The 23112-nt window shown below is 55.3% G+C and overlaps 1 protein-coding gene across 3 annotated transcripts in view; it reads right to left on the minus strand.

The window, feature by feature from the left end:
• Positions 1-4026: 4026 nt before the first annotated feature.
• The window catches only part of HIVEP3 (HIVEP zinc finger 3), a 467815-nt gene continuing 448729 nt past the window's right edge, over positions 4027-23112 (minus strand). For 2 of the 3 annotated variants that reach the window (XM_063104292.1, XM_063104291.1), the window contains 4 exons: positions 18101-18276; positions 11733-11819; positions 6406-7319; positions 4027-5281 (listed from right to left, as the gene is read on the minus strand). In XM_063104292.1, coding sequence (XP_062960362.1) covers positions 4466-5281; positions 6406-7319; positions 11733-11819; positions 18101-18276 — 1993 coding nt within the window. In that variant the 3' untranslated portion in view covers positions 4027-4465. The remainder of the gene's footprint in view (positions 5282-6405; positions 7320-11732; positions 11820-18100; positions 18277-23112) is intronic. The other variant, XM_063104293.1, reaches the window with a different exon arrangement.

The raw sequence follows: 23112 nt of genomic DNA on the forward strand, positions 1-23112 counted from the left end.
CAAGAGAAGAGAAGACACACAGAGAAAACAGAGAAGGTGGCAATGTGAACATGGAGGCAGAGATGGGAGTGATGAGTGATGTATAGACACCAAGGCAGGCCCAGGACTGCCTGTAGTCACCAGGGAGAGAGGCAGGGAACGGATTTGCCCTTGGAGCCTCCAGGAGGCCAACTCTGCCAACACCTTGATTTTGGACTTCTAGATTCCAGAACTGTGAGAGAATAAATTTCTGTTGTTTAAAGCCTCCTACTTTGTGGTAATTTGTTACAGCAGACCTAGGAAACTAATACAGGTCCCAAATCACAAGGTGACGTATCCAGTGCTTCCTAGCTAGGCTGGGAACTGAGGGGACACAAGAAAGTCCTGGCTGTGTAACTGTGGCCCAGTCACTCCCTCTCTCTGGGCCTGATTACTCTGTAATAAAATGAGCACTTGGGATGACAACTGTCCCTCCAACTGTGATATTCACAACCCTCAGGAAAAACTATGAGCCAAACAAACATGGCTATGTTGGGATTTTCAAATTTATTCCAACGTGCTATTTTTTTAAAAAATATCCTCAGGCTGAACACTCAGCCAGAGCTGTAATAAAGGCAATTATTATACTTGTAAAAACTTCTCATTCACAGTACAGATGTAATTTACAACAAAGGTCACACACATCAATACTGAGCAATTTTTTCCTTTTGTACGTCAGACTCTGTGCTTTAGACCTGCATGGATTTTTTGTGGTTTTTTTTTTTTTTTTTTTCCTTTTGCACTGATATATACTATACCGAAATTGCAAGATGCAAGTGTAAAAACTGGAATTTAAATAAAATTACAGGCAAAACTACTCCATCCCAGTGCGGTTGCTGTACATATCTACAGTACGATTTTTGGAATGTATTGCCATTTAAGAACATAGAAACTTTCTACAGACAATTTCACGTACAGGATACATACACCTTTTAGGGGAAAAAAAGGCAAATATTTATCTTACAGAGAGCGTGTATCTTACATTTGCCTACACATTTCTTTTCTCTGTTTCTCTCTCTCTCTCTCTCAACACTAGATTTAGTAAAGTGATCGTAAGTGCCGAAGCGGTTTTCTGATGGAAAGCAGACTGGATTCACAACACAGAAGCAGAATTTGTGGAACAGGCCTTTGGGAACTTTCGCCCCCTGGTCAATACAGCAGATTGGTCCCCAAGGATGGCTGCTCTGCCAGGACTTTTACTTTAAGAAGGTTTCATCTGGAGAAAAGACTAGAGAGAAATTCAGCTTAGATCTATTGCTTGTTCCTATTCAGAAGGGCCGGGTGGAAATGGAGCAAGGGCTAGAGAAACCTGAAAGTTAATTCTTTTACACTTTTTTCAACACAGGCAGGCAGAGGGATTTCTGGGTCTGGAAGGTGGAGGTTTTGGAGGTGGGAGAGTGGGCAGCTCACTGCTGTCAGGCTCCTGGAGGGTCTCAGTGGTTGATGCTAGGGCGCAAGCTATGGGTAGGGGGCAGGCAGGGAGGAATGGGGTTGGTACCCAGGATGACCCTGTGATTGCCAAGGGTGAAGGCCATCCTGGAGGGCAGGTCTGGGGGGCAAGTGGCGTGGAATCCCCAACAGAAGGCAAGGTCTGGCTCTGAAATCTCGGCAGGTTGGTTCCTACCCCACTGCCAAAGCTCAAGGGCCAGAGCAGTCTGTACCAAGGAATGGCCATCCCGCATATTTCAATGGAGCATGGAGCAGGTGTCCATGCCAACAAATCAGCTCTGCTTTCTCTGCTGCGTCCCTGAACAGAGACAACAGAGTTACAGGCAAACTGGGAGTGGGGCAGGGGTCCCAGGGGAAGGCATGCATGGAGTGGGAGTCTTTTTCCAAATCATGAAGATATGTATGAGGGCTGTGGGCTCCGTGCTCAGGAGAGCAGGAAGAGTCTGGCAGAAGGGGTTAAAGCTGTACCTGGTGACATAAACCCCTGGCTGGTGGCATCAATTTCATCCCTCTGGGAACCCGTGTTGGGCAGCAGCCCTTTGGTCAGATTCTATTTGTGTATTCTCTCCCCACCATTTAAAAATAGGTCTCTGTGACTCCTGGCCCCTGCCTGAGCCTGATGGGCCCCAGTGACTGTGGGGACTCTCCCCTGCTGGCCACACCATCCATTACTAGGTTGCCCAGGAAGGAGACTTTTGGTGGGTGGGCTGTTTGGGTACAGAGGGAATGATGCCCAGGAGAGCTGCGGGTGCAGCGTGGGGTGGAGGGGCACGGCCACCCCCAAGGTCAGGGACTAGTCCAGTACAACCCCAATCGGCAGCTTTGTAGGTCTGGGGCCAGCCTGGGCTGAAGTAATGCCATTTATCCAGCTCCCAGTCCTCAGCTCTGCAACTCTCCAATCCATGGGCAGCCCCATGGGTGAGGGCTGAAAGGGAGCAGTGAGGAAAGCCCTGGCCTCTAGCCTGGGCTATGACGGGGGCCCAGGCTTTTCTAGGGGTGGCGAGAGCCCCACACTGAGTCAAGCAGCCAGGAGCTGCTGGCTAACCCTGACACCCCAGCTCCCTGGAGCGCAGTGGACCCCCAGGGAGGCCCTGCCCTATTGTCCCATTTTTGTCTTTTAGCTCTGAGGGAGGCAAAGGAGAATGAACAAGGTGGTCTAGTTGGAGGCTGGACCTGTGGCTGGTTTGTCCATCCAGCATGGGCCAAGCAGGGAAAGGCCCTAAACTGGAGGAAGAGGAAAGGATGGCCAAGCACAGGGAGCTTGCAGATGTGTCTTAGCCCTCCCCACCTTAGTGTGTCCCATCTGAACAACTTCAACAGCTCAGGGGCCCTCGGATGGGCCCTTGAATCATACAGCTTGGCTGAAGACGGGGATGGCCAGAGAGGTCCCTGCTGTGTATAAGGTGGCATCAGCACCCAGCCTGGGTGGGTCACGACCACGGTCCTTGCACTATCATTTCTGGAAGATTGGGGTGGGGTAAACATGCTAGAGTTCAAGTCCCATATTTCAAATTGGTATTAAAATTTCTGGTCATTTTAGTTTTTTCACAGTGCAGGTTTTTGCCCCAAGAAATGCAGGGCTGCTTCTTGAAGATGGAGATAGACATGAAGAGGCACTGACTAGTACTGATTGGTTTGGAGAAGAATTCAAGTGACTCAGGACAATTTGCAAATCCTCCAGATCAAGAGAATCTGAGGAGGCTGGAGAGAGTATCGTCCTCTCTTTCCCCTCTCTCTCTATATTTAACTTTTTTGCTTTATTTTGTTTTGTAAAGAGGTTTAAGCCAGCAAACATGTCCAGACAGTTCTTGGGTAAATCCTTGGGGTAGTGGAGGCCTGATACTGTGGAATGGGGGCAGGGGGAAGCCAGTCCTGCTTCAAAGGGGTCCAGAAATAGGCTCCTGTAAACCTCCGGTACCAACTGCTGGAAAAGCTCAGCCATGAAGAAAATAGGGCTCCTTGTACCACAGGGATCGCGGTGAAACCAACCCAAACCCCAGTCTCAGGAACAGTCCCCAGGGCTTGGGCCCTGCCACTTCAGGCTTGGGGAAGTTTTTAGAATACAGAAGGCTCAGGCCCAGAGGGCAAGGCCCAGGTCAGGTGCTCAGGAACCTGCCTGGAAAGTCAGGGCTCCTTTTCCAGCCCAGGGGGTAGGGTGGGGTGATGAAGGGAGGGGCTGGGGCCGGGGGTGAGGTGGTTTGCCATTTGTCAAATGCTATGTTGGGCGCACAACTCAGACGACCAGGGCATATGGGAGCCCTGGGGGAACCAGGCAGCTCCTACCTTTCACCTGCTCCTATTATTTTGTGTTGAAATCCGAAGAAAAGTAACATTTTCTTTTCTCACCAAAAAAAAAAAAAAAAAAAAGTAAAAGTTTTCTGGACCTGCCTGTGGAGGCTGGATGGGACCTCCCTGCCTGTGTTTGTGTCCCTCTGTCTCAGGCCACTGATCCTTCTGCTGGCAGAGAGTGGCGGCCACTAGCAGTGTGGGGTAAAGCGGCAATAAATAGGAACCATAAACACCTGTACATAGGAGTGCTTGCTTTTATGTTTAATTATATATTTTTTAAAGTTTCTCCTTTTTTTTTTTTCTCCCTCAGTGCATCCCCTTTCCCTCAGCAAGTGGTTGCCCCTTGCCAGCCGTGGGGGGTGGGTGGGTGTGGGGCTGCCAATTGCAGAGGCGGAGGGTAGGGAGCCTCCTCCTACAGCCTTTCTCCAAAAAGCACAAACTATTCACAGCCTCAAACTCCTCGTGGTTTTTTTTTCTTTTTATGTATGTGTGTGATTTGTTTGTTCCTTTTCAAGCAACAAAAGGTATAGAAAAAGGCACAGGTAACTGCATACATGGGGAGATAGAACAGATGGCACTGAGCAGAAGCTGCTTGGACAGATGGACAGATGGAGAGGGAGCCCATGAGGGCAAGATGATTCGAGGAAGTTGGCTGGAAACGTCTGTTGCCGAACACTGGAAGCCAGATGCTGAAGCGGTCGGAGAGAGGCTAAGTGCTCGGCGGGCCCCTGTCCTTGGGCTGGTGTGGAGGTGCCCTGGGCTCCCCACTTCCCGAGGGCTCAGGGGAGCCCTGCCTGGTCCTGGGTTCCCCAGAGAGGTTCCTCCTCCGGACTGGGAAGAGAGTGGAGGCCTCTGCCAGGCAGCCCACAGAGCTGCTGCGGTCCAGTGGCGGGGTGGCAGAGGCTTCGGGGTTGGCCAGCATGCGTGGTGACGCCAAGTGGGAGCTCCAGGACTGCGCTGGCAGGTGGCCCTGGAGCGGCCAGGGCAAGGCCTCGGATGGGGTGCAGGGGCTGTGCGTGTGCGCAGACTCTGCAGGCACCTCGGCCCCACAGGGCTCCCATTCAGGAGGTCTGCCCAGGCCTCCTCCCGTCCTCTCCCTCTCCTTGGGGTAGTCCCTGCCCTCCAGCTCCGAGGAGAGTGTGAACTTGGAGACCTTAGCCACGGGTGACACAGAGGCTGATGAGCTCTCAGTGGGACTCCAGCGGCCTCTCTCCTGGGCCTCCCGGGCCCCTGTCAGGTCACTGCCACCCCCTGAGAAGCCACTGACCCAAGCTGAGGTGGGCCCTCGCAGCAAAGTGGGATGGGCCCCTGGCCGGGCCTGCACCATCTGGATCCCACCGATGGGAATCAAGGGACACGGGGTGCGGGTCAGGTGCTGGGAGTGCAGAGGCAGGTGGCTGAAGATGTTCTCCTCTGTCCGGGCCGGGGTGTGGCCATGGAAGTCATGAGGGGCGGAGAAAGGTCGGGAGGAGAGAGGATGAGCAGAGCCAGGCGAGCAGGAGGGACTTCGGGACTCAGCCTTCTGCTGGGGTCAGAAAACAAGAGAGGGTAAGGTGAGGGTTACATGCCAGGCATATGGAGAACCGAGGCCAGGCCTCGGACAGGTGATGTCTAGATCACAGAGCAAGTCCTGGCTGAGTTCCTGACTCCCTGCCCATGGCGCCACCCGGTGCTGGCTGCCCTCTCTGGAATGGGCCATCTTCAGCCCTATGGTGACCTGTGGCCTCCCTACTTCTGGCCAGCACATCAGTCTTTGGAGGAGAGGGGTGCCTGAGCCAGGTGGGATCCTGTCGTCACACATGAACCTGGCCCTCCATCTTGGTTCTGCTGTCTCTCCTGTTCCTAAAATGGTCTTGACCCAACCTCACCTTAGACATGAGTCCCCACCCAAGGCTCTTGACCTTCTCCCACCACCAGGAACTTTAATGTGCCCACAAAATTAAAAATCAAGGAGACATTCCTAGATCAGTGCTCCTCCAGGAGTGACGGTATTGGGTCGTGACAACACGGGGACAGAAAAGGTATTGGAAGGTAAAGGTCAGTTGACAATGATGGTGTTGTGGATGGTGGGAGTCATGGTGGTCGTGGTGGGGGGGGCGGTGATGTGCTAATGAAGTGACAACACCGATCAAGCTGGTGGGGCGGTATCAATGGCGTGTTGGGGTGCACTGATGGCAGAAATGGCACCAGCACCGGGGACGGTGGTGGTGGGTTGACAGGGATGGAGATGGGCGTGCTGTCTCTGAGGGTGTGGTGGCAGGGATGCTGGAGACGGTGGTGATTTGGTTACACTCTGCCATCTGCTCAAAGAATGGGTAGGGACGGGGAGGCAGGGAATTGGACAAGTATTTACACCCACGTTCAAGGCCACACCCTCGGCAAGTGGTAGAGCCCAGAACCCGTGAACGCCAGAGTCCTGCTCTGCTGCTTCTGAGGCTAAGATAAAGTTCAACCAACCAGTGTGTTTAAGGCGCTCAGCATGGTGCCTGGCACAGTAGATGCCCAATAAAAGTTCGCTACATCATCAGCAGCTACTGAACTGGTGGAGCCCTTTAGCTCCAGGTGTGAAACCTCAGAAGGTGTGAACTTGGAACCCCCTCCCCCCCATAGGGGAGAAGTGGCCCCGCCACCATGGGGGCAGGAACTCACCCACATGGAGGCGCAGGTCTCGGGGCTTCTGCTGAGAAGCTTGTGAGGTAGAGGCGCGGGCGGGAAGAGAACCCGCGGGGCCAGCCCCAAGCCTGGGCCATGCTCGCCCGGGGAGGGGCTGCCTGGCCCAGCCAAGGCCCACTTCCCTGGCAGCACTGACCGTGGCGGTGACTCGGCCTGACTTGGGGATCGTCTCCTGGTGGGCGAGTGTCTGGCGGGGCCTGGGTCTGTGGTGCCCTTGAATGCAGGGGGCAGATGTGCTCGAGGAGGCAGTTCTCTTCCCAGGGGGCGGGGGGTGAGAGGTGACAGCTCAAGTCTTGGAGACCCACAAGGCGGAGGGCCCATGTGGGGGTCAGGCGGGCTCGGGGCTGAGGCCTGTGGTTCTTGGGCCGGTGAACATCGCTGGGGAGACGAGTCGTTTTTGGTTAGTGAGTGTTTGCGGGCGAGTGGCGGGCGGCTGCCTGCTTCTTTGCTTGGGGACCATGGCCTTCTCGGGGACATGGCCTCGGAGCTCAGGGCTGAGCCCATGTCCTTCTCCACAGGGTCTGAAGGGGCCAGTCCCAGCCGGGGGAGGCCCAGGATGCTCTGGCTGGACATGGAGCAACTGCTGGCTGTCAAGAGCTCAGCTTCGGAGATGCAGCTTCCTCGTGTGGCCTCGCTGCTGGAGGTGGCATCTGGGGGCTGAGGGCCCGGAGCAGGTGAGGAGTCTGCCTGCAGCATGGCTGGTGGGCAGGTCGGGGGCGCCTCTGAGGATGGTCTGGACAGCTCGTCCTGACTCTCCTCCTCATCCTCCTCCTCATCCTCGTCCAGGTCCGAGTCTGAGTCTGAGTCCTCCAGGTCTGAAAACTGGTGCTCCTCCACAGCCTCCGAGCCCTCTCGCCCTTCTGAGTCCTGGAACAGGTCGTCACTGGTTCCTGAGGGGTGAACACAGGAAACTCAAGGTCACAGCTGGCCCCTGGGGCTGCGCTGGCCCCACGGCTACTCCTCCCTAATCCCCAGTTTCTTCGTCTGCCAACTGGGCATAATAGCCAGGCAATGTCACAATGGGACATTACAGACAGGAGAACACTTTGTAAATAACAACAGTGAACAATAATTACCTTGTGTCTACAGTGTGCAAGGTTCAGTTTGAAGGGCTTTATGTATATTAATTCATGTAATCCTCAAAGCATCCTGTGAAGTCAGTACTATTTTTATCTTTGCGCTACAGACAAGGAAACTGAGGTAACAGAGATGAAGTCACTTGCCCAAGGACCGTAGTAGTGGGGCTGGGATTGAACCATAACAAGTGAGACAGGTTTTGTTTTTTTCATTAGGATCTCAGTGCTGGCTTCACCATGAGCGAGTTATGTTGCTGTGCCTCAATGTCCCCCTTTGTCAAATGAATGTGATAGTCTCACCTCACAGGTTTTGCTAAGACGAGTAAGTGCAGGCCTGGCACACAGCAAGGGCTCAAACAATTATAGTCACTGTTACTATAGTAAAGATGAAATCTATTATTCTAGGACACAGCAGGCCTGCCGGCTGGTCTAGCAGAACAGAACCATGGTCAGTCTAAACACACATCCATCACCTGACCAGATGTGTCTCTCTGTGTTCAGTTTCCTCATCTGTAAAATGGAAGTGATAGTAATAAAATCGACCTCAGCTGCTGCTGGCAAGTGGCAGCCTCTGGCCTCTGTGGGCGGCTTGGCTAAGCTGGCCCGAGCCTGCAGAACAGGGCCCTGTCCCAGCCATGCTCTTGTCCAGAGGAGCCACTGCCCTTTTGAAGCCCATCCTGCTCCCAGCTGGGGGAAATGGGGCTCTGAAATACCAGCTTTCTGGTCTAGTTTCTTGTGTGGCGGCCCCCCACACCCAGGTCACCTCTAACATGTCAGGAGTCTAGTTTGAGCATTTCTGAATTGGGGAGCAATCTGGATGCTGGGGAGAGCTCCACTATGTTGGGCCCACCTGTCGGGCCCTGGAGGGTTTGGGTCCTGCTGGCCCATCACTAGACTGTCATGACCAATGTTTTTGGCCGGCAGAGTGAGGCTGGTGACAGGTGGGCTTAGCCAGCCAGCTTCATCACTCACACATGCCAGTACTGCACCCACTACTGGCCAGGAGAGCTGGATACAGAAGCTGACCCAGGCTGCTGGTGCAACCAGGCTTGGGTCTCCACCATGACCAGCTGCCCTGTGGCCAGCAAGTCCTGTATTAGGGCTCCCAAGTAACTCAACACGCAGCAGTAGGATACTTTAAACGGACAAAAGTGGGCATCCAATAGGATGTAGGTCAAAAACCACGGGGTGGACCTGGGATGGATGGCAGGCAAAGGGAGGCTGAGGGCCGGGTTTGCTGGTAGCTGTCAGCAGAATGACGAAAGACCGGAGGGGAATGGGGGAGTGGGATGGGAGTATCGATGGCGATAGGGATAGGGGTGGTCATTCACTCCCCTTGCCTAGGACTGTGGCAGGGGCCTACCTGGAGTTCACCTAGCCCTGCCCCTCATATACCTATGGTGAAATCCAGGCACAGAGGGGACAAAGGCTTGTCCAAGATCATCCAACCGGCTGGTGGCTGAGTCAGAACTAAAGTTTACAACCCTTGTATTATTATGTTGACAGTTGAAAAATGATTTTCTGTGTGGAGGAGCAGGAAATGGTCTGGGTTTGAATCTTAGCAGCACCACCTCTTTGCTGTGTGATGTTGGATCATTTACTTTCTCTCTGTTCAGTCTCCTCATCTGTAAAGTGGGGGTAAGAGTAATAAAGCCACCTCACGAACTGTTGTGAGGCTTGTGAGGGTCTGGCACATAGTAAGCACTCCATGAGCCGCAGCTATGACCATCTCGAGCTACCCCCGCCCCCCATCACAGCAGGCAGGTAGCTGTGGCCAGCATTGTGAGCTTTCTGCAGATGGAGATCGGAGGGGTAGTGCTACTGGTGAGGCAGAGTCAGGACCAGCACCTCTTGATGGCCAGCAGGGAGGGCTGTGGCCTGTCCTTGGCACCTACCCAGCGCACGCTGGGCCCTCCACCTCTGGGTTCCTGCAGGGCGCTAAGGGACGCCCCTGCCTGCTCGGCCCATTCCCAACGCCCCTCGTGGAGCTGCCGCGTCACTGCTTGGATCCAGACCGACGCTCAACTAGCCCCACCCGCCCGCCGCTCGGGGGTCCGCGACCGCGTAAGGAGACGGAGTGAAGCGCACAGCAGCCACCGCCGGCATACGCCACACGGGGGCGCTGGCGCCCAGCCTCATCGCCAGCGGGGCGGATGCGCATCACCACCGGTCCCCGCGCGTCGCCGCTTCGTGTCCAGCGGACACGAACTCTGGTGCTGCTCCTTGAACGTGCCTCATCGTGGGAGGCGGCAACTCCAGCCTTATATTCTCCTAGGCCATAAACGTCGGAATTGTCTTTGGCTCCTTTTTCCCTCCTGCCTCCCCTCTCCCCATACGATGTGTCAGCAAAACCAATGGGCTCTACCTCCAGAATGTACCCCCGAATCCTACCGGCTCCCACGGAGCCCACCGGGTCCGCGCCAACCTGCGCCTGGCCTGGCTCACCGCCTCCCCTGCGCCCCCTGCCGGCCGCTCCCGCACACAGCCAGAGTCCCGCAGTCGGAGGACGTCCCCGCACACCCAGGCACCCCAGTCCGCCCCCTGACCTTCACAGCCCGGCTCTCTCGGACCCTCTGCAGCCACGCGGGCCAAGCCCTGTGGCCCTCAGGGACTCCACATCTGCTGCTCCCTCTGCAGGAGGGCCCTTCCCAGACCCCGTCTGACTTCCGGACCTTCGGCTGCATCCAGGGTCCCTGCTCACGCCACCCTGTCCGACAGAACGGCCTCCGACACGCGTCCCACCCCCTCTCTTGGCTCCTTGGACTTTTACTTTTTGCTTCCTCCTCCTCGCCCTGCTCCATTCCACATTTGCTCATTTCCCGGACCCCCCTCTGGAATGTAGGCTTCCTGAGGACAGGAGCTGTGTTTTACTCACTGTGGAATCTCCAGCAGCTGGAACAGAACCCAGAACGGAGCTGGTGCTCATTAACTACTCCTGGAATGAATTGCACGGATTTCATCCTCATAAAAAGTGGGTACGATCATCCTTGTTTGCCCCATTGGGAAAATGAGGCTGGGAGGGGGGCAGGGACCACCCAGGGAGGGCTCTGGGTTTGGCTCCGGCAATGGCGTGGTGAGGAGCCGGTGTTCTTTGTGTGACCTTGGGCAACTGCCTTGACCTGTCTGGTTTTACTTTCCTTGACTTAAAATGGGGCAACACAAGCTTCTACCAGCTGTTATGAGGACTCTATGAGACAACATCTGTAAATGACCTGATGGGCGTTCTTGACGAGCATTGTAACCCCAAATTTTAGTTTTTGGGGGAACAGCCCCAAGTTCTATAAAGGTGATTTATTCCACCTAAAAGGAAATATGACTTAACTGTTTTGTAAGACTGCAAATACATCCCCAAATCAGAAAAACAAAAACGGAACAAGATACACACACGTGCATGTGCACACCTCTTTGTCTCACTAACTCCTGGCACTGATTTCAGGGAATCTGTGGTTGAAGGTTTGCCAGTGCTGGAGGAATGTCTCCAGCCTCCCACTGCTGGGGGCCTTCCCAGCCCCTCTGCCAGAGCTCCTCTGGCCTCCTTTGGATGCTGTGGCTGGACAGTGCCAGCCGGATCCACTGCCTTGGGCTCATTGTACCCCTCCCTTTGTCTTCTCAGAGACTGGCTCTCACACACCTCTTGGTGATGGAGGACCATGGTTGGGCATGGTGGTGGGATGGGGCTGGGGGGCTGTCAGGGCTGGATTTGGCTTTCTTGAAACCCTCCCAGCTCTGAAAGGCCCATGTGTCAGGTCCATGGCAGGGTGCGCAGGCATCACGTACGTGTGGAGCTTCTCAGAGTATGTGCCCCACAGAGTCATTGTGACGCTTTGCTGAGATAATTCAGGGCATGCATTTAGAACATGCCTGACACGTAGTGGCTGCTCAGTCAATGTTGGCTAGAGTTACTATGTTCATTTATTCAGTAAACACACATGGAGCACCGTGGGGTGCCAGGCACTCCACCTGCATGGGAAACCACAGTGCACAATGCTGCAGCTGCACAGCAGGTGCTATCAGCACTGTGGGGAGTGGTGTCGGGCATCCTGTGAATTTAACCTTTGTCTCCCAGTAGGTGGGAAAACTGGAGGGGAGGGCAAGGGAGGGAAGGAAAGGAGGAGGGGGATCAGGGGAGAGGTGGACAGAAAGGAGAGGGAGGACAAAGGGCAAAAGGTGGAGGACAGGGAAATGGGGAGGAGGGGAGAAGGAGGAAGGAGGGTGGCAATTTGTTACCTTCTTCGGCTTCCAGCTCCTCCAGCACCCCGGTCTCTTGGCACTTTTTGCTGTGGGCCTTCGACTTCATGTGCTTAGTCAGATTCCCTGGAAAGAAAGCAGAACAGACTCAGGCTTGGCTGTAGGGCAGGGGGCTAGGGTGGGCCTGGGGCTTGTGAAGGCTGGCAGGCCATGGTTTCTCAAACCAGTCGAGGCCCTGCCAGCTGCAGGGGCTGAGCAGGGGCTGGGACATCCCTCTGTTCCCATGCTCAGGCCAACATGTGCAGCCATAGCTGCTGTTCAAGGTGGTACACAGGAGCTGGGGTGGGGTAGGTGTGGGGCTGTGAGGGACAAAGGGTATAATGAGGAAGTGAGATGCTGGTTAAAAAAAAAAAACAAAAAAGAAATTACTCAAGTGCAGTAGGTTTTTCCTGCTTCTGATTTCAGTCTGGGCCCAGGAGCTGGTGACACTCATCAGACAGGATTATTAGTCATCTCAAGTGCTGGGATGACATGGGGGGCTTAAGGTGGGGGGTGGGTACTGAGCGTGCCCTTCCAGCTGAGGACACTTCTAGGCAGCACGCAGGGCAGAATCTTAGGGTCTGGGAAGAGGAAACAGGGCAATGTTAATATTGGGAATGGAGAGAGGACAGGAGTAAGAGTAGGGAAGTCAACTGGCCAGGGACCTGGGAGCCACCAGCCTGGCTTCTTTAGAGAAGTCCCCTTCTTGGGCCCCAGATTCCCCAGGCCAAGGTGCAGTATAGACACAGGACCAGAGTGGTTCAAGGAAGGCCTGAGCAAGGCTCTGCCCTGCTCTGTGCCTACAAGGCCTTCGGAGGGGAGACGGACTCTGCCCCAAGTTGTAGGTCCAGCCCCACAGGCTGATGAGCAGGGGCAGCAGCTTTGTGGATCCAGGAGGACAGTACCAAGCACGTCATATCTCCCCCACGTGTGCACAGCATTTCACAGGCTGCAAAGCCCTGTAAACAGGAGTGTTCTGGGGAGAAGAGGACAGTGCTCGCAGCCTGCCCCAGGAGAATGCAGGCCAGAGGCCTCAGGAGGCTCCTCTGGGCCCTGGGGTCACTCCCAAACTGTGAGGTGCTCATTGTTGCTCTAGGGGTTGCTGTGTTTCCATATGGTCATCCACCTACTAAATCATAATTTCCCTGAGTTCTCTGTCTCATTAATCTTATGCATTGGTGAGTTTATGAATGGATGGATGGAGGAGAGAAGGATGGAAAGAGGTAAGTCCCCTGGAATAGACACATAGAAAGATCGGTGGACAGATGGATGGATAAGTGGATAGAGAAAATAGAGAGAGAAGGAAGAACAGGAAGAGGACAGATAGCTGGATGGGACACTGGATGAGTATATAAGCAGATCAGTAGACACATGGGGGATGGGGGACAGATGAATAGATGAAAAATAAATGGAAAGACGGACAAGTCAATAAACATGGAGGACGGAGACGTGGATGAATGGGGGAATGGCTGATGGGATGGATGACTGGAAGCATGCACATGTCAGTGTATGGAAGGTCAGACACACAGGAAGATAAAAGAATGGGAAGCTGGATGGAAGGAAGAGTGGAGGGGAGGAAAAATGCAAGAATGGGAGAAACAGATAGGATGAGCTCATAAATGGAAGATAAATTAATAGGAGGACTATTAGATGAGAGGGTGGGAAAAACGAATCAGTTGGAGGATAGATGGATGAATGGGTGAACAGGGAGGGAGAGCCCATGGATGAACCAAGGGGTGCTTCTGAATCATTCTGAGAATTTTAAGGAAACTTTAGGTTTTGCTGAGAGGTTAATTGGGAACCTTGAGCCAGGATTCCCTGAAGTCTGCAAGTCAAGGGCAGCAGGGATGAGGGCAGAGCTGCTTCCTTTCCTCACCTCCCCTTGGTACTGGTCTATGACTTGATCCTTCCCAACTTGGATTTTCCTTCTATAATTGGACAGAAACCTGGATGTTCTACTCATGGCCATTGGGGGAGCAGAACCATAACTCCCAGGGTCCTCTTGTCCCTTTCCAACCTTGTGGACTTCTGCCCTCACTGTCAGGAGCAGACAAAGCCTGAGCAGAACTGTCAGGAGGTGGGGAAAGCAGCCGGGGTCTTCCATGAATCAGAGTGCCAACCGTCCTGAGGTTCTGGAACCAGGCCCACCCTCCCCTGACTACCACAGGCCACAGAGGACTATCAACACTGCTCATTCTGGTTGTTACATCATCTGGTTATTACACATGTTCTGCTTGAAAGGTCTGGGTCTCTATTCAGCCGAGTTCGATGTTGTGCATACAATGGGTATACAAAAGCCATGTGTGAGAAATGCCCTCTCGCCACAGAAGCAAAGCATTGGAAGGAACCTTGTGGCCCAGGTATTTCAACCCCCACCAGGCTGAGGTATTTTCCTGCTTCTAATCTAACTCTGGGCCGAGGAGCTGATGACACCATTAAACAAGATCACTGGCCGTCTTGGGTGCTGGCCAGGTTCCTGTTAACTAACACAGTGAACCAAGTGGCCCAAAGTCACAGTGCTAGTTAGTGCAGAGCACTGTCTAGATCCAGGTCTCAGGACTCTGGAGGCCTTGCTTGCTCCATGCAATGGCAGAATGGATCAGGATGGTTCAGGAGCCGGGGCTTTGGGTTGAGTTCAGGCTCTGCCACGTGCTTGCTGTGTGCTCTTGGGCAAGTTTCTGAACCTTCTGAGCCCCTATTTCTGCAATTGTAAAGTAATACCTACCTCGTGGGGATGCTGGGAGGATCGGATGAGATAACACAGGCAGAGTGGCAGCAGAGTGTGCCCAGCAGACAGCAGCCCCCACTGCCCACAGCAACCACTCTTTGTGGAACCCCCACGCACTGTGCTGGAGCACGGAGAGAGATGCTAAGGTGACGCTCTGATGCAAGGGTTTTTACCTTGCAGGGGCTCTCAGAAGGCGGCACCAGGGAGCCCACTAGGACTGCCTGGCCTCTGCCTCTGCCCTGGGGGGTGCAGGGAGGAGTTAGGGAGTCTGAGGGCTGCAGGAGTGGATGCTGGATGAGCAGCACTGAGTACTGGTTGGCTCCCTCATGACTTGCCCTCTCTGGGCCAATCTCCTCCTCTGTGAATTGGGGAGGTGTACCAAATAGCCGCAGGTGCAGCCTGGATGCCACTTCCTGCCAAGGGGCGGAGCCTCGGCCTGCCCAGCAGAGTCCACAGCTTCTCACAGTCATCCCAGCCTCCCACCAGAAGCCCTCAGCCCTGGAACAAAGGAGGAGAGCGAACGATGGCAAGTGATGGGCGTCTGGAAGAGAGGCAGACCCTGCCAGGAGCATCAGCCGGTGACTCTCTCTGCCTTGCTCGTTCACTTTGACCAACTGCCCCACCCCCACCCCGCCGGCCTGATGGGCGTGAGGCCCATCCACAGCTGCCATCTCTGTCCCCTGAGGTGATCGGCGCAAGGGCCTGTACAGGCACAGCCCTCCCGCTGGCCTCTGGGTACCATCTGAGAAAAGGAAACGGGACCTCGACCTCCACGGGGCGTCCGCAGGCCTCACCCAGCTCACCCACAGACACACTCCTCAGCTAGCTCCCAGAGGCCTGAGCTGGTGCCAGGACGTCTGACACAGAGACGAGACACAGACAGGCAGACAGAGACAGACAGGAAGGGCTCCCGGGCACGGGCGCAGCTCAGCCCCCTTGCAGCCTGGCTTAGGCCAGAACCCAAGGGTGGGAGGGGAGGGAGGAGGTGGGGGCCGCCTGATGGGGAGGCAGAGAGCCCATGAGAGGAGGCCTGTGCTACCTGAGCTGATGGCTGCCAGGGCCCAGCACTCCAGGAAGACACAGGCTCCCAGGGAGAGGCCAGGGGAGAGACCATGCATCAGTGTCTGCCCCTGCACTCACTCCCCATGGTGCAGAGAGAGCAGAGGGAGAGATTTCTCTGCTTCCGTCGGCCACCACCCCCACCGGCTCCCGCTCTGCTAGTCACAGAGTTTGAGATTCCACCATTTCAGATCTGCTCCCTGCTTTGGCTCTGGAAGGTTTTCGTCTTGGGAAGCCCCTGTGAGCATCTGAGGAAGAGCTCAGCATACTCCCTGATCATGAGTTGAGAGCGAAGCCTTACGGGCCTGGCCTTCAGGGCAGCAGGGAGTGGCTTCCCTCAGGGGACATTCCACACCCTGCAAGTTTGGAGGGTCTATTGCCCCTCTGCTCAGACTACACACTCTGGACCATCCAAGGGCTCTGTACTGGCTCAGAGAGACTCAGGAAAGGACTGCAGACAGGCATGGCATGGTTTCCAACAAAGGCATCTCCCGGAAAGTGGAGTTTCCTGCTGGGGACTCAGACCTCTTTCAGACCTGGCAAAATGGGCAAGGCACAGGGAATCGAGTGGCGGCCCCTTGGGGAGACTACCTGGGCTGAGAACTCAGTGGGATGGATTTTTCCAGTCCCATATGGCAGAGTGATGGCTCCCCAAGGGAGTGGGCATCCCAGGGCTGTGTCCTGGGCACAGGTGTGCTCTGATGGCCCTGGGCTGGGAGTCTGTCGAGGCTCCCCATGCTGAGGATGGAACAGTGAGGTGCCCTGCACAAACACTGGGCATAGGGGCAGCAGGTGTCACCCACCATGGAGGCCATCTGATTGCAGCTTTAGCCATCCAGAGAGGGGAGAGGACTGCTGGAGCACACAGAGGAAGACGATGGGGTGATGCCCATGAGCTCTCTCAGGAAGAGCACTTCTGTTTTCTGGGACTCACTTTCTTCAGCTCAAGGGGGCTTGGACAAGAAGTTTGTGACTCTTGGAGTCAAAGACTTACTTAAATTGTCAGTCAATCGTTCCCATCTCCTTCTTCCATAAAATGCCAACTGGCTGCCTAAGGCCAGAGGAAGTGGGATTGGAGGGGACGTGCAGGGGACGGACTCCATGTCCAGGGCTGATGTGTTCTGGGCTGAGCTTCCCTGGATATGGCAGGGCTCCTATCAAAGGGGAGAGTGGGGACTCCAGGCCTATCTGTCCTCTCTGGGCATCCTTTGGGACATTGTTTATGAGACACTATGAGAGAAGAGGATCAAGGGAAGCAAGTGGGAGGGTGGGCACCTCCGTCCAAACCAAAATCTTGGTAGGAAAATTTGAGCTCGACTGGAGGATGATGGTGAGAGGACAGAGGAGGGCGGGGGTTGGTTAAGGGTCAGGAGGCCAGAAGCAGGAACACAGTAGAAAAGGAGGCCGCTGAGCTAGGGGATGTGATAAATTGCCCCCTGACCTGGTACAGAGAGAATGGGACAATCCAGGCAGTGGGGGGACGGAGGAAGTGAGGAAGGCCAGAGGACCTCGCCGCGCCCCTGCCAAGATGGCTGCCTAGCCTCTCTCACTGCGAGCAGCTTTACCAACAGAAGGAAGGTCCACCAGTGGCAAAGCCAAAGTCTGCCCTCAAGTTTCGTCCCATGAAAAACCACGTGGTTCCTGTGGGGTCAGCATGGTGGCCCCCAACTGGCTCCAAGGAGAAGGCAGGACCCTTATGTCCAAACCCTGACCCAAGAATCTCCAAAGCAAAAGAGGCTGAAGCCTCTGGGGGTGCCGAGAGCCCTGGGCCTCCCTTCGAGCAGTTCAGTCTGCTCAGCTACCAAGAAGCAATGAGCAAGCTGCAAGGGCCCTCCCCACCTGTCCTACAGAAGAACTGACTCACGGATCGCAGGGACTAGCTCTCTTGCCCACATCAGGGTGCTGGGTCACTGCAGCAGGCCGGGCCACCATCGTCACCCACCACAGCCCTCTAGGATGCATGCCCTCAATGGCCGTCCCTGCCACCACAGGCGACTGCAGAGCTCATCCTGACCCTGATGCGGGGGGGTAGCCGGGGGCCGGAGTTTGGGGGAGCAGGGCCCTGTGCTGTAGAGCTGCAGAGAAACTGGGCAGAGCAGGGACACGGTGGCAGTGGGGAGGCGGGGTGGAGGCTGGGGTGAACTCTGGCATGAGAAGTGAGAATGCAAGTGTGTTAAGTGGCTCGGAGTGGAATGGATTTCCAAACGCAAGAGTGGCAGTGACAAGTGTGGATGCTGGGGTCCATCAGATCAGTGGATAAACGGCTAAGGAGACATGCAGAAGGAAGGGGTGATGAGAGAAAATACAAAACCAGGAGCTGTGGGCAACAGTGCCTCCAGGAGGGTTGAGGTGGGGGCTGTGTGCGGGATCCAGGAGGATGGCTGTGGGCAGCCATGGGGTGCCACTGCCCAGTCTGGAGCTGGCTGCTCTGCCACTGGGTGCCAAGTGGGGTGGGAACCCAGGAAGAAGGGTGCACCAGCCCCTGGCAAAGAAGTCTGGGCCCCTGAGCTCTGTGCTGGGGCTCCCAGAGGGGAGTTCCCTGCACTGGGCAGGGGCAGTGCCCCAGCTGACTGTCTCTTACCTTTGGTTTTAAAAGCAAAGTGACAGTGCTTGCACACATAGGGCCGGACGTCAGTGTGGGTGCGGATGTGTTTCTTCAGCATGCTGGGCTTCTTGCAGCGAATTCCACACTCCTCACAAACATATTTCCCTCGGCCGCGGCCTCGCACATATACATACTCTTCGTTTGATTTGTACCTATGAGCAACAGGCGTCATAGTAAAGGAAAAAAAAAAAAAAAAGGAGGAGAAGAGGCAGGTTCCCACCTCAGAAGATGCACGCGCTTCCTAGCTCATCCAGCCCGTGGCAGACATTGGGAGTGGAGGACGCGGAACCAGAGAGGGCCATGGGGGTGGGGGGACCGAATCGCCCTGGGATCCACCAGAGACCTTGGACAGGGGGGTGCACCTTCTTTCCTCCTCCAGAGGCAGCAGATGCTGGTGCTTCCTGCAGGGGGTATGAAGCCTCAGATTCCCAGAGCCAGCCCCAGCAACAGATTTGGCCACAAAGAACAGCCACCATAGGCCACCAGAGAAACAGAGAGTGAAGAAATTATAAGAGCAGCAGCTCTAGCAGCTACCATTTACCAAGTGCTCAGTCTGTGCCAAGCTCTTTATCAGAATTAGATCACAATCACCTCACAACGAAGAGCCCTCAAGACCCTGAGCTCAAAGAGGGTGAGAGACTTGCCCAAGATCCTGCTGCCAGAAAGGGACAGAATCAGGATCCGAACTGCCCTGCCCCAAAGCTGTCCACCTCCCACGTGTGGGAGTAAATAGAAAAGCAGCCTGCCAGGAAGCTCCCCGGCATTCATGTCAGGGGAGGTATCAAGGACCACCATTATTTCCCTGGTCTTGGAGTTTGGAAATCAGGAGCCCGGTGCCGTTTCCCTCACCCCCACCTCAGGCAGGAAGCTCTGCAGGACCCAGATCCCCAGCCACCTTGCCTCATCACTCGGGGCTACATTAGGAAGTGCCACCAGCTTTCAGAAGCCTCGTGGGGTGGCCAGCCCACCTGCTAGGCCTAGAGCCACAGTTACCCCAAGACCTGAATCAGAATGCTCAGGAAATCCATGAGTCCCACAGGCTCAATAGGATCATTATCAAACTGTCTTGTTGGTCTAATGTTATAAATGTACAAGTCTCTAGACGGGGATGGGGAAGGCCATGGTGGGCGACGGGGCAGAGAGGAAACCCAGGCATGCTTCCAGGAGGAAGAGATTTCTGCTTCATGAGGCTGTGGATCGGCTGGTGTGGCATTCCGGAGGAGTTGTGGCTCCCGCTGGCCGAGCATGCCTTTCCAGTCCCAGCAAGAGCTGCCCGTGCCCCATACTCACACCCCACAACACACCCTGGCCCAGTGGGTTCAGCACCCAAACTCCGGGGGTGGGCGCAGTGGGGCAGGGAGGTGTCTGAGAGGAGGTAAGGAAGTGACAGCGTGGGGACTCAATCCTGATCTGCTGGAGCCATCACCACACAGCTAAGAGGATGTCACAAGGATGGGCTTGAAAGAGGGACTCTAAGATAGGGAGCCTGCAGGCAGCAGCAGGACGATCACCCCCACACCCCACATGCGCACTCACATTCCACAATCACACCACACCCTCACACTCACACACACTCACACCCCACAATCACACACTCTCACACTTACATATGCTCACACCCCACACACAACACCCTCACACTCAGTCACACACACTCATACCTCCATAAGCACACCTTCACGCACACACACAACACCCTCACACTCACAGTGATACACCGTGACACACGGGTGGCCATCTGTATGGGGCAGGGGTCAGAATGAGGGAGAAACAAAGATCAAAGTTTTCAACTTGGGTAGCTCACAAGGCACCACTGGAGGGAAGCCATGGAGGACCCAGGTTTTTAACTGCTGAGTGTGAGATGCCCGTGAGAAAGACAGAAATCTGCTGGGCTCAGGAGACGACGTGCAGATCTGTGAGGAGGAAGATGACCATACAAGAGAGCATGAACAGCCACGGACAGAGGCGTGGGTAGCACCCAAATGTAAGGGTGGGCAGGAAAAATGGCACCAAAACCCACCCCCAAACAGAGAAAGGTCAGAGATGTATGGAACCAGGAGAGCACTGTGGCTTGGAAGCTAAGAGGGAAGGGTTTGGAGGAGGAGGAGGTCTGCAGAGTTGAATGTCACAGGGGGCTCGAGGAGGATGGCTGCTGAGGGCCCAGGCCTTCTCAGAGGACAGCCCTGGTCAAACAACCTGGAGCCTGTGGCTTCTCTGCTCTTTGAAGACCAGGACCAGGGCTTGTCCAAGTTTGTGGTGCCCAAAGGGCCCAGCCCAGGGACAGGTGTGCAGCTGCTGTCTGTCAGTGTGGTCTGGAACTCCTCCCACCTGAGGCCGACCCCACATCCAGCTCAGGGTCAGTCCCCTCCTGCCTGTGCAGAGGGCCCACCCTATCAGCTGTCCTCTCCTGGCACCTTCCACCACCACAGACACAGGCTTGGCTCTCTCCCATCACAAGCCAACCCACCCCAAAGCCCCCCCGGACCCCAATCCCTCTCCAGTTCCGGCTGCCTCTGCTTCCCGGCACAGCCCAAGCCTGGAAGGCTGTCACGCTTGCTGTGAACACCCCCTCACCACTCCATGCTGCCCGGCCCATGCAGGCCAGCTCTGCTGCCTGGCTGTCCTGGCCAAGGCCACAGGCTGCTAAATCCAAAGGACTTTCACCTTCCCCCATCTGCCCGTGGCTGTCTCCTTTGCGAGCTCCTTCTTTGCGCACCCCTTCCCATGCTGGTGTTCCCCAGGTTCCACCCTGGGCTCTTCTCACCTCACACCTTCCCCTGGGACTCTCCACCTGGGCGGTGACGGTTCCCCCTTCTCTCTACAGCTCTGGGTGCCTTGCCCTCCACTCCACTGCCCTCGGCCCCCGCTTCTCCCCTGGTGGTCCTCAGCCGCCCCACACCCACGTGCCCAGAACCATGTTTCCAAGTCCCTCCACCTCCAGCATCTCCTCCTGGGTCCCTGTCTCCTCTACACTGTTGGCCAGGCTGGCAGGCTGGCTTCATCTTCGGTGGCTCCTTTTCCTCCACTCTCCATATTCAATCCATCACAACCGTCGATGCTCCATCCAGCACGTGCTCCAGCGATTTCCATCTCTCTACCTCCAGGAGCCCAGGCCACCATCCTCTCTCCTACAGCACCGCATCCTTTCTTCACAAAACAGCTAGAGGGAGCTTCCCCAAGATACATCTGGGTCCTGCCACTGGTTCCAGCCTAGGGGCCCCATTCAGTGCTTCTTCCACTACCCTCAGAACAAAACCCTACCCCTTCACTTGGCCCAGAGGGCCCAGGGCACCATCTGGCCCTGGCTATCTCTGCAGCTCATGTCTCACTGCTTCTCACTGGTCCCTCATCCCCTGCTGCACCCTCCCTCTAGCCATACCAACTGTCATGTCACCTGGGATCTCAAAGTCCCTGCCCTCTGGTCTACCCCACGCCAGCATCAGCCCCTCTCCTGCCTGACCAGCTCTTCTGCTCCTTCAGGGCTTTGCCCATAGGTCTCTTCCTTCCTTCAGGAGGCTCTTCCACTTCCCTCCTCTGGGCCTGGGGGTCTCACCCACTCCTCCTTCAAGGCACTTGTCAAGCTGTATATACTGCAATGGCCTGTTCACAAATGTAGTCCCCATCACCCCTGCGAGGTCTACGTTCTGGCTCCTGTTGGAACTTGCTGGGTTACCCTGGGCAAGTCACTTTCCTTCCCTTCATGAGAGAGGGAATCTTCATTGTCCTTAGACATAGCAAAGAATGTCACATGCCTGACATCATCCCCCTGCCCATCAATACTTTTATCACTGGTCCTATTTTATAGAAAAGGGAATCAATCTGATGACTTCATGGGACAAGGCCAAGACTACTCAGCCAGTGATCTGTCCACTCAGCACCCTATCCCCACGCAGACTTGCTGCACAAACACTTTTAGATGACATTGACCATGGTTCCCATAGCACCTTCCTTCTCCAGGCTTCCCAGGGCCTATAACCCTGCAGACAAATAAGAATGACATCATTCTCCACCAGCCCTTCCTGGAAGGTCACCAGCCCTGGAGTGGAACTCCCAGGTGTTACCAGCTGCAGAGAAATGCCCTTTAAAGAGCCAGGGCAGGAAACCAGAAAAGCATGGTGAGGGTCCTGCCTCCCAGGTCTGCTGGCCCCTCTCCTCCTCCACCCAAGGATTCCTTGGAGGCCTAAGGCACAGGCTGCTCCTTACCCAAGGGACAACTGACCAACCCCCTACCTGTTCCAGGGCTGCAAGACAGTCTACTGCTGACAGGCCTGGTGGGGCTGACTCAAGGGGACTCTGCAGAGCAGGACTACAGCTCTGGTCTCCTGACCTATGACCATGGCACTAGGGGTCCCAGAACCCTGCCCGGTAGCAGCTTTCTGTCCAGCTGCCTGGGGTCAGGAGAGGATCAAGGCCGCCAGGAGGGGTGTGGAGCTGCCAGGCTCTTCCTGGATGGCTCTGTTTTCATTCCTATAGCTGAAAGACTCATGCACTCAAAGGAAAAGAAAACAATTCTTAAGCAACCACTTGATCAAGAGGGTCTTATTTTCTTCATCTTATAGAGAAAGAGAGAGAGAGGTTGAGTGTCTTGCCCAGAGTTACAAGGCAGCTACAAAGTGGGAAGCAGGGACTGGAACCCTGACCTGACTCCAGTGCTTGGAAGCACATCATGGCTTGACCTAGTTTGAGGTCCTCTCCTGCCCTCGGCAACTTCTCCTCCAATCCTGTGGCTGGTGATACTGAGCTGCCTGACTGTGAACAATCAGCACATGACACCTTCGGTTGTGGCTCTAGACCCTTCTGAGGCATTTCTAAAACCCGCACCTCCTACCAAGCACACAGGAACTTGGCGCAGACCCCACAAAGGAGATGGCACGTCCCTCTGCTCAAAGTTCCAGAAGAGGGCTGTGGTTTAATTAAATGGCACTTCAGACAAGGTGATGGATGAGGTCGTTGTTCCTGGACTCTGAATTTGACAAATACTCAGCAGC

Source organism: Cynocephalus volans, chromosome 8 (assembly GCF_027409185.1).
Source record: "Cynocephalus volans isolate mCynVol1 chromosome 8, mCynVol1.pri, whole genome shotgun sequence".
Classification (NCBI taxonomy): Eukaryota; Metazoa; Chordata; class Mammalia; order Dermoptera; family Cynocephalidae; genus Cynocephalus; species Cynocephalus volans.